Genomic DNA, 12130 nt, shown 5'->3' with positions numbered 1-12130 from the left:
TCAACAGGTCAATGACCCAACACACCTCCAGGCCGTGTAAGGGCTATTTGACCAAGAAGGTGAGTGATGAGGTGCTGCATCAGATGACCTGGTCTTCACAATCACCCAACCTAAACCCAATTGAGGATGAGTTGGACCGCAGAGTAAAGGAAAAGCAGCCAACAAGTGCTCAGCATATGTGGGAACTCCTTCAAGACTGTTGAAAAAGCATTCCAGGTGCAGTGGTTGAGAGAATGCTGAAGAGTGTGCAAAGCTGTCATCAAGGGAAAGGGTGGCTACTTTAAATAATCTAAAATCTAAAATATGTTTAACACTTTTTTTGTTACTACATGATTCCATATGTGTCATTTCACAGTGTTGATGTCTTCACTATTATTCTACAATGTAGGAAATAGTAAAATAAAGAAAAAACATTGAATGAGTAGGCTTGGCCAAACCTTTGACTGGTACTGTACTTTACTGAATTAATTAACTTGTTATAAGCATGTAACAACCTTTTATAATGTATTTTAACAAGGCATATGTCTCTTTAAATAAAATGTTCATCCCTCTCAATTCTCTCAACTTATTTAGTCAGCATCATTATGAGACCATTATAAAGAGGTCCCTATTATTATTATTATTATTATTATTCAGTTGACCTTGTCCTGGGGCTCCGCGTCCACATGGCATGAAAGCTTGAGGTCACGGCCCATCTGGATGCTCTCACTGTCCTTGTTGGAGTCGGGTGTGATCTGGAAGGTAAGGTTACCCATACCTGAAGTGAGAGATGGAGGGAAGGGGAATAGAAGGGGGTGAGGAGGGGGGGTGTAGGGAGGGAAGGAGTTGGTTGAAGGAGGAAGGAGAGAAGGGTGTGTAGAGGGGAAGAGGAGGAAAGGAAGGCAAGAGGAGGGAAAGAGGGGTAAGGAAGGAGAATGGGAGAGATGGGTAAGGAAGAATGGGGTGGGAGAAGGTGGAAAGTATAAGAGAAAGAAATAAGGAGGAAGGAGAGAGCATAAGAAAGAGAGAATGGGAAGAGGAAGAAAGAAGAGGAAAAGGTAGAAGTGATGAAGTAAGAATGAGGGAGGGAACAATCAAGGCACGTAGGTGTGATCAGGGAGGTAGGGAGGGAGGGAGAAGAGTAGGGATTTTAAAAAGAGAATAAACAATGAGAAAAGGAGAGAGATCCACCCTAACAACAATGGCTGTCCCATCGAAAATATCAAAATACACATAATGTACCTTCAGGTACTGTGCAGTACCTTTTAGTAAAATGTGCGGATAAAGAGTATAATGGTACATTTATGTAGCCAATATTTTGAATTAAAAAAAGGTACAGTCATCACACTCTCACTCTAAAAAAGGGTTCATGTGAAGGTACATTTCTGCCAAATAAATGGAACTAATGGCTTTGTCACTGAGGTGGTACCCTTAAAAGCCAAATGTGTACCATAATCATGCTCAATTACATGTAGATGTTTTAAATCGTTTTTTTTATATCTGTGTTTTTGTATAATGCTACACAAAGATGAATAACATACATTTCTCAACTATCCAATCAGTAAGTTGGATTTTTTGTGCACCCATAACTGAAATGGTTGTTCCAGTTTAAATGGCTTAGGCAGTCACCTCACAATGTTCCTGGTAGTCATTCTCAAAAATCATAACTATTGCTGGATTCCAATAGGAATTACAAGTGGTCTATGGTAGAGGTGTCACGCCCTGGTCTTAGTATTTTGTGTTTTCTTTATTATTTTGGTCAGGCCAGGGTGTGACATGGGTTATTTATGTGGTGTGTTTTGTCTAGGGTTTTTTTGTAGGTTATGGGATTGTGGTTAGTGGGGTTGTCTAAAAAAGTCTATGGTTGCCTGGAGTGGTTCTCAATCAGAGGCAGGTGTTTATCATTGTCTCTGATTGGGAACCATATTTAGGCAGCCATATTCTTTGAGTGTTTCGTGGGTGATTGTTCCTGTCTCTGTGTTTGTTTGCACCAGATAAGGCTGTTTAGGTTTTTCACGTTACGTTTATTGTTTTTGTATTGTTCGTTTTTCATCTTTGTTAAAGATGTTTACAAATAACCACGCTGCATTTTGGTCCTCCTCTCCTTCGACGGAGGAAAACCTTAACAAGAGGCATAGTTTTTTCGGCGATTTCACCAAATTGTTTCCGAAAAACAGTTCATTAACCAGAGCTTCATTATCTGTTAACAACGCATATTAAATACATCTGCTGGTCAGCAATAAATAGCAGTGTGTGATTGACAGAAGTATTTTTTCTCCATTTTCATTTAAACACTGTGGAGCCGCGGTAAAGTCATTGGCTTTAGTAAATTATAATCAGATAGAATACCAGGTTTGCATCTTACATCATGCTTCTCTTTTTTGCCTTCAAGTTGACTATTTAAAAGAAACTGAACATATGGCAATATTTAAGATCCTTAAGACAGAAGCTTATACCATACTAAATTTAAAAAATAGTTTGCATTCAACAGTATTCCACCTCATACCCTTACATCGCTGAATGTTGCATACCAGTCAGGTGATTATTTTTGTACAAAATCCTAACTATATTTGTAAATACACGTGCAGTAGAGGTCCGTGTTTGAAAGCAGCTGGAAATCAGAAAAGGCCACGGCGAAATAAGTGGGATCTTGCAACACGCTTCGGACTTCATTGATGACGTGCTTCTGATAAAGTGATACACACATCAGCACACTGCTTTGAAGTTAGCTGCTTTGATGTAACATCTCTAGTACCAGTGAGAGTGCAGGAGAGGAAAAATAAAAACATTGCAACTCCATGCTTTGCCAAGCATGCAAACTAGCTCGGCAAGTGGGTTGGTGATGACGGGAGACTTAACGTCACCGTCATATGGCTAGCCCTCCGCGCTCAAGTAGATGGAGACCATGTGTTGCACTTTATACATTAGCGAGGCGCTTACGAAGCACTCGTCTGCGTGCTATCTCGCCACCTGTGCTCGTGTGACTGCCATTAACATGGAAGGGGAAAACACACACACATACACATATGTGCAAGACAAAAACATACATCCCGGAACACACTTTGTCTGCTCCTTTTTTAAAATCTTCTTATGGAAGATCTGGTGAAATTGAAGAGCGCCAAATTCAAATTAAATTACTATAAGTATTTTACTTTCATAAAATCACAAGTGCAATACATCAAAATAAAGCTTATCTTGTTGTTAACCCAGCCAAGGTGTCAGATTTCAAAAAGGCTTTATGGCGAAAGCATACCATGTGATTATCTGAGAACAGCGCCCAGCGGACAAATCATTGCTGTCTTCAAATTGATATCGATATGAGTGATTAACAAAATAGTGTTGTGTTGACCTTTCTGCGTTGACTGCCCAATTGAAACAAAATGCAACAATCCAAAATGTAGCTGGCTTTCTTCTACACGTTGTCCTCTAACCAGTGATATACATATTATTCACAGAATCTGTGTGTTTTTTTTGAAAGGTTAGTTTGAGCTGGAAGTGCAATCCATCCTCTCTCAATCTATTGATTTCAACATGATGTAACAATGAGTGTTTGACAAATAAGTGTTGCGTTTCTTTTTCTGTTTTGGCGACCCTAAAATCAAAATGAATCACTCCAAAATGTAACTGGTTTTCTCAGCAGATTGTCCTCTAATGAGTGAAGTTAACAATATTTACGGCTTCCATGTGTTTTTTTAGTTGTGTTAGTTTCAACAGCGCATATAACCCCATTTCCCCCCTAATCAAAATGTGTGATTATTCAAAGTAGGCACCCTGTGCCTTGATGACAGCTTTGATCACTCTTGGCATTCTCTCAACCAGCTTCATGAGGAATGCTTTTCCATTTCGAGTTCCCACATTTGGTGAGCACTTGTTGGCTGCTTTTCCTTTACTCTGAGATCCAAATCATCCCGGACCATCTCAATTGGGTTGAGGTCGGAAGATTGTGGAGGCCAGGTCATCTGATGCAGCACTCCATCACTCGCCTTCTTGGTAAATTAAAATTACACAGCCTGAATGTGTGTTTTGGGTCACTGCCCTGTTGAAAAACAAATGATAGTCCCACTAAGCGTAAACCAGATGGGATGGCATATCGTTGCAGAATGCTGTGGTAGCCATGCTGGTTAAGTGTGTCTTGATATCTAAATAAATCACAGTGTCACCAGCAAAGCACCCCCACACCATCACACCTCCTCCTCCATGCTTCACGTTGGGAACCACACATACAGAGATCATAAGTTCACCTACTCTACCGGTTTAATGTCCATTGCTTGTGTTTCTTGGCCCAAGCAAGTCTCTTCTTCCTATTGGTGTCCTTTTGAAGTGATTCACGCAGTCTCCTCTGAACAGTTGATGTTGAGATGTGTCTGTTACTTGAACTCTGAAGCATTTATTTGGGCAGCAATTTCTGAGGCTGGTAACTCTAATGAAGTTATCCTCTGCAACAGAGGTAACTCTGGGTCTTCCCTTCCTGTTGCGGTCCTCATGAGAGCCAGTTTCGTCATAATGGTTTTTGCGACTGGACTCAAAGTTCTTGAAATTTTCCGTTTTGACCGACCTTCATGCCTTAAAGTAATGATGGACTGTCATTTCTCTTTGTTTACTTGAGCTGTTCTTGCATAATATGGACTTGGTCTTTTACCAAATAGGGCCATCTTCTATATACCACCCCAACCTTGTCACAACACAACTGATTGGCTCAAACACATTAAGAAGGAAAGAAATTCCACAAATTAACTTTTAACAAGGCACACCTGTTAAATCAAATGTATTCCAGGTGACCACCTCATGAAGCTGGTTGAGAGAATGCCAAGAGTGTGCAAAGCTGTCATCAAGACAAAGGGTGGCTTCTTTGAAGAATCTCAAATGTAATATAAAATCTGTTTGACACTTTTTTGGTTACTACATGATTCCATATGTGCTATTTCATAGTTTTGATGTCATCAATATTATTACTAGAAAATAGTAAAACTAAAGATAAACCCTGGAATGAGTAGGTGTGTCCAAACTTTTGACTGGTACTGTATGATTACTATTGTGACACATTAAAACTAGTTTTTCAAAACACTCCACAAATGTATTTTTAAAACTATAGTTTTGACAAGTCGGTTAGGAAGTTTACGTTACATTATTGACTGTGTCTTTTAACAACTTGGAAAATTCCAGAAAATGTTGTCATTGCCCCAGAAACTTCTGATAGGCTAATTGACATAATTTGAGTATATTGGAGGTGTATCTGTGTATGTATTTCAAGGACGACCTTCAAACTCAGTGCCTCTTGCTTGACATCATGGGAAAATCAAAAGAAATCAGCCAAGACGTCAGAAAAAACATTGTAGGCCTCCACAAGTCTGGTTCATCGTTGGGAGCAATTTCCAAACATCTGAAGGTACCACGTTCATCTGTACAAACAATAGTAAGCAAGTATGAACACCATGGGACCACGCAGCCGTCATTCCGCTCAGGAAGGAGACGCATTCTGTCTCCGAGAGATGAACACACTTTGACAACAGCAAGGAAGAAGCCACTGCTCCAAAACCGCCATAAAAACGGTTTGCAACTGCACATGGGGCAAAGATCAGGTCTTCTGGTGTGATGAAACAAAAATAGAACTGTTTGACCATAATGACCATCGTTATGTTTGGAGGAAAAAGGGGGACGCTTGCAAGCCGAAGAACACCATCCCAACCATCTAGGCATTTATATATAAACTCCAGTCATACTTTATCAAAAGCCTTTTCAAAATCAGCTATGAAAACCAGGCCTGGTGCACCCGATATTTCATAGTATGCTATTGTTTCCAGTACTTGTCTTATATTATCTCCAATGTATCATCCATGTAAAAAACCTGTCTGATTAGGATAAATAATATCTGAAAATACTTTTTAAATTCTATGCGCCAAGCATTTTGCTAGGATCTTTGCATCACAACACTGAAGTGTATGAGGTCTCCAATTTTTAAATGGACTGGATCTTTATATATACACCACTTGGGTCCTGTTACAGTAATAATGATATCAGACCTTCTTGTTGTGTGTCTGATAATCTACCATTCATATAGGAGTGGTTAAAACATGCTAATAATGGTCCTTTGAGTATATCAAAAAAAGTTTTGTATACTTCCACTGGTATGCCATCCAGCCCTGGAGTTTTCCCATCCTTAAAGGCCCCAATTGCATCAAGCAGTTCCTCCTGTGTAATTTGGCCTTCACATGAGTCTTTCTGTACAGATGTTGATTTTACAATATTATTAGGAAAAAAATCCATACAATTAGTTTCAGTTAGTGGAGATGGAGGAGCCTGAAACGAAAACAAAGTACTTTACTTCTTCTTTCAAAATAAAATTTGATGAATTATGCGTGACATTGTTTTTGGTAGCATTTCTATATTGAAGATTGAAAAAGAATTTGGTTAATTTTCCCCCATATTCCATCCAGTTCGCTACATTTTTATAGTCTATTACATTGGATCATTCTTGAATAAGTTCCTCCATTTCTTTTTGTTTTTCCTCTAACTTATTCTGTGCCTCTATGGTACCGTTTAAATTGCTATCTAACTGTACTGTCAGTCCTTCAATTTCCTTTGTTAATATGGACTCTTTTGATCTAAATTGCTATTGTTTTATTGATGAGTACTGAATTGCATGGCCTCTAAAGGCACACTTAAAAGTGTCCCATACAATAAGGGGATCTGCTGTACCTATGTTATGTCTGAAAAAGTATCTTATAAATTATTCTGTCCTAGATCTAAACAATTTATCATCTAGTAGGCTTTGATAAAATGTCCAATATCCTCGCCCACGTGGAAATTCTGTAAGAGTAATATATATGCCAGTTATGTGATGATCCGACCGCATTCTGTCCCCTATCAACACTTTTTAAACTTTTGGTGCCAGAGAAAATGGCATAAGAAAGTAGTCAAGACGACTAGCTTGATTAAGCCTCCGCCATGTATATCTCACTAGGTCAGGGTATTTAAGTCTCGATATATCCACTAATTCCAATATATCCATGACATTCATGATTTCCTTAAGTGCCTGAAGGTGATAGTTTGTGGTGTGATTTCCTTTCCGGTCCATAGAGGTATTTAAGACTGTATTAAAATCTCCCACCATAATAATAGAGCCTAGTGTTGTTTGTCGAGTTGATAAATTCTTATATACAGCGGAGCAAAAAAGTATTTAGTCAGCCACAAATTGTGCAAGTTCTCCCACCTATAAAGATGAGCGAGGCCTGTAATTTTCATCATAGGTACACTTCAACTATGACAGACAAAAGGAGAAAAAAAATCAGAAAATCACATTGTAGGATTTTTAATGAATGTATTTGCAAATTATGGTGGAAAATAAGTATTTGGTCAATAACAAAAGTTTGTCTCAATACTTTGTTATATACCCTTTGTTGGCAATGACAGAGGTCAAACGTTTTCTGTAATTCTTCACAAGGTTTTCACACACTGTTGCTGGTATTTTGGCCCATTCCTCCATGCAGATCTCCTCTAGAGCAGTGATATTTTGGGGCTGTTGCTGGGCAACACGGACTTTCAACTCCCTCCAAAGATGTTCTATGGGGTTGAGATCTGGAGACTGGCTAGGTCATTCCAGGACCTTGAAATGCTTCTTACGAAGCCTGTCCTTTGCCCGGGCGGTGTGTTTGGGATCATTGTCATGCTGAAAGATCCAGCCACGTTTCAGCTTCAATGCCCTTGCTGATGGTAGGCTTTGTTACTTTGGTCCCCCCTAGGTCATTCACTAGGTGTGTGGTTCTGGGATTTTTGCTCACCGTTCTTGTAATCATTTTGACCCCACGGGGTGAGATCTTGTTTAAATGTGTGTGTGTGCATGTGAGAGTTAGATTATATGGAGTTGATTACTGAGTAGCTTGGGTTATCAGGTTGACCCCCAGTCTTTTCTTGAAGCTTTTGAGGGATGATGTTTTGTCAATGTGAAGATAAGAATTCCAGAGTATGGTACCTCTATATCTTATAGAGATTTGACCATGTGAGGTGCAGCATTGGGGAGGGTGAAGGATATCACAGTGTCTTGTGTTATATACTGTAGATGCACTTCAAAATTAACTTGGATGAATCCATTGAAGGGTTTAGGTAACCTGGGAGGTATGAGTATTTGTAGATTCAATCATTAGTGTTTCTTAAACAAAGGTGCAGATGGAGCAAGGTAATTAGAGAAGGTGTCTAGCCTTGGATGATGAGTAATTTGTATAGGTAGGATGCATATGTACTGGCCCAGACAATATTATAGTAAATGAGATATGGGTAAATTAAGCTATAGCATAGCGTTAGAACGCAAGCCTGATGAACCAAAGCACTAATCTTTGTGATAATACCAACAGATATCATCACTTTGCTGCAGACAGCGCATACAACCTGATTTACCCCCTAATCAGTATGAGTGATGAATTGCCATTTGTCAAAACAACAGGGTTTTTGGTGCATACAGTTTATAAGGTGCTCGTAATTTTTTAAATAAATAAATATATATATATATATATATTACACTAGAAGGTCAGCATCCCGGAGTCGCCTCTTCACTGTTGATTTTGAGACTGGTGTTTTGCGGGTACTATTTAATGAAGCTGCCAGTTGAGGACTTGTCAGGCATCTGTTTCTCAAACTAGACACTAACGTACTTGTCCTCTTGCTCAGTTGTGCACCGGGGCCTCCCACTCTTTCTATTCTGGTTAGAGACAGTTTGCACTGTTCTGTGAAGGGAGTAGTACACAGCATTGTACGAGATCATCAGTTTCTTGGCAATTTCTCGCATGGAATAGCCTTGATTTCTCAGAACAAGGATAGACTGACGAGTTTCAGAAGAAAGACATTTTGAGCCTGTTATCGAACCCATAAATGCTAATGCTCCAGATACTCAACTAGTCTAAAGAAGGTCAGTTTTATTGCTTCTTGATCAGAACAGTTTTCAGCTGTGCTAACAAGTGTTTTCTAATGATCAATTAGCCTTTTAAAATGATAATCTTGGATTAGCTAACACAACGTGCCATTGGAACACAGGAGTGATGGTTGCTGATAATGGGCCTCTGTACGCCTATGTAGATTTTCCATTAAAAAAAATCTGCCGTTTCCAGCTACAATAGTCATTTACAACATTACCAATGTCTACACTGTATTTCTGATCAATGGTCTTTCCAGTACAATGTTTCATCAGGGCTCCTGAGTGGTGCAGCGGTCTAAGGCACTGCATCACAGTGCTAGAAGTGTCACTATAGACCCTGGTTTGATTCCAGGATGTATCACAAAAGGCCGTGATTGGTAGTCCAATAGGGTGGTGCACAATTGGCCCAGCGTCATCCGGGTTAGGGTTTGGCCAGGGTAGGCTGTCATTGTCAATTGACTTGCCTAGTAAAAAAAAGATTATGTAAAAAAAAATCTATTAGGAGTCTAGTGGATGTGATTTTTTTAAACAATATTTCTTATTCTTGGATTTTTTTAAAACATTTAAATATGTTTGTTTTTATCTGGAACCATTCAGAAAATATGGGCATGCCTGAGTTGGCTTCATTAATTAGTGAATCAAAAATCTAATTGGTATCATTAGCAAAGAGAATGGGAAGTACGGTAGAAGACAGCAGCAAGGTCTTAGATATAGATTAACCTCTCTAGGGTAGGGGGCAGCATTCGGAATTTTGGATGAAAAACATGCCCAAATTCAACGGCCTGCTACTCGGGCCCAGAAGATATGATATGCATATGGTAGATGTGGATAGATAACCTTCTAGAGTTTCCGAAACTGTTGAAATAGTGTCTGTGAGTATAACAGAACTGATTTAGCAGGTGAAAACCTGAGAAGAATCCAGTCAGGAAGTAGTTTTTTGGGGGGTTTTGTAGTTTTCTATTCAATGCCATTACAGTATCTATTGACTTAGGACTCCATTTGCAGTTCCTATGCCTTCCACTAGATGTAAACAGTCTTTAGAAATCATTTCAGGCTTGTATTCTTATAAATGAGGGAGTAAGACCAGTCTGAACGAGTGGACCCTAACGTGTCGCAGAGCTTTTTCAGGTGCATGTGCATTTCTTGTTTACCTTTTATATTGACAACGTTGTTGTCCGGTTGAAATCTTAAAGATAATTTCGGCTAAAAAACAACCTGAGGCTTGAATATAAACATCTTTTGACATGTTTCTATGAACTTTACGGATACAATTTAGATTTTTTTGTCTGATTGTTTTGACTGAGTTTGAGCCTGTGGATTACTGAAGAAAGGTTTTTGGATATAAAGAGACTTCATCGAACAAAAGGAACATTTATTGAGTAAATGAATGTCTTCTGATTGCAACAAAATAGGAAAAATGCCAAAATGGATGAATACTTTTGCAAGGCACTGTACCCAACACTGCCGTTCTGTCCTGCGGATGCATATAAAAAAACAACTAGAATATTATCCATGTCCTTGTTCAGCCAATTTTCAGAGAAACATAGGGTATTCCAGTTCTTCAGGTCCCGTTGATAGGATAGTCTCGAACGAAGCTTATCCAGTTTGTTCTCCAGTGAATGTACATTCGCCAATAGAACAGATGGTAGAGGTGTTGTATTTCATCGCCGCCGTAGTTTCATCAGGGTACCCGCACGTCGGCCTCTATATTGCCGTCTTTCTCTTCCGAGTGTCAGGGATTGGGGCCTGGTCCGGGGTGAGCAGTATGTCCTGCGCCGCCAGTTCATTGAAAAATAAATCTTCATCCAAATTGAGGTTAGTGATAGCTGTTTTAATGTCCAGAAGCTATTTTCGGTCATATGAAACAATAGAAGAAACAAGTTAAGATCAGCTCAAAAATAACACAAAATAGCAGAATTGGTCAAGAGCCCGAGAATCGTAGGAATTTATGGTAAGTTGAAATACATGTGCAGATATCAGAGGAGAGTTGGGGGAATGTATGGAAAACACTATACAAAGCCACTACATAACCAGACAAGGGCATTCCAATTCAAAGTACAAAATCATTTTCTCATGAGTCCTGATAAAATGTATAAAATGAACAAAGAAATATCTGCTATGTGTTGGACGAAGTGTGGATCAATAGGTACTTTAGGCAAAATCCAGTAATTTGGTTTAGAAATTCTGATATATCATTGATATTCACCCAGACACATTTAATCTCCTTCTAGGTATTGTTCCTGTGCATACATTCCACTCCTATCCACTTAAACTGATACATATTTCTTTGCTTTGGCTAAAAGATCATCTTAAAAAATGCTGGAAAAATGAACATGCATCCTCAAAAGATTGACAAAAGTTCAATCAGTAAGGCTGGTCTGATTTGAATCTCTTTTAGTCGTCATTTGGACTAATCTTCCAAGAGTCATTAAACATTAAAATACAATTTATAATACGTTCACATTATCACATATGTTACAAACAGACACAATACACTGACATATTGAACAGATAAATAGTGGTCTGAATGGATCGTCACTTTTCATTCATCAAGTGAAGTCGTACAATTCAAATCAAATCAATTTTAAATTGTATTTGTCAGGTGCCAATTACCAACCTTACAGTGAAATGCTTACTTACAAGCCCTTAACCAACAATGCAGTTTTAAAAAATACAACAAGAGTAGGAGATAAGAATAACAACTAATTAAATAGCTGCAGTAAATAATAATAGCGGGGCTATATACAGTCGTGGCCAAAAGTTTTGAGAATGACACAAAAATACATTTTCACAATGTCTGCTGCCTTTGCATATACTCCAGAATGTTATGAAGAGTGATCAGATGAATTGCAATTAATTGCAAAGTCCCTCTTTGCCATGCAAATGAACTGAATCCCCAAAAAACATTTCCTCTGCATTTCAGCCCTGCCACAAAATGATCAGCTGACATCATGTCAGTGATTCTCTTGTTAACACAGGTGTGAGTGTTGACGAGGACAAGGCTGAAGATCACTCTGTCATGCTGATTGAGTTCGAATAACAGACTGGAAGTTAAAAAGGAGGGTGGTGCTTGGAAACATTTTTCTTCCTCTGTCAATCGTGGGTACCTGCAAGGAAACACGTGCCGTTATCATTGCTTTACACAAAAAGGGCTTCACAGGCAAGGATTTTGCTGCCAGTATGATTTATCGGATCATCAAGATCTTCAAGGAGAGCGGTTCAGTTGTTGCAAAGAAGGCTTCAGGG

The 12130-nt window shown here is 39.0% G+C and overlaps 1 protein-coding gene across 1 annotated transcript in view; it reads right to left on the bottom strand.

Annotated features, from left to right (window-relative positions):
• LOC110505249 (MAM domain-containing glycosylphosphatidylinositol anchor protein 1-like) overlaps positions 1-12130 on the bottom strand; it is a 36301-nt gene that overhangs the window by 19784 nt on the left and 4387 nt on the right. The window contains exon 3 of the mRNA XM_090219292.1: positions 642-757. Within this exon, the coding sequence (XP_090075418.1) occupies positions 642-757 (116 nt within the window). The remainder of the gene's footprint in view (positions 1-641; positions 758-12130) is intronic.

The sequence above is a fragment of the Oncorhynchus mykiss genome, chromosome 25 (assembly GCF_057628025.1).
Source record: "Oncorhynchus mykiss isolate SJ-2025 chromosome 25, ASM5762802v1, whole genome shotgun sequence".
Taxonomy (NCBI): Eukaryota; Metazoa; Chordata; class Actinopteri; order Salmoniformes; family Salmonidae; genus Oncorhynchus; species Oncorhynchus mykiss.
This window is presented reverse-complemented; position numbering and strand designations above follow the sequence as displayed.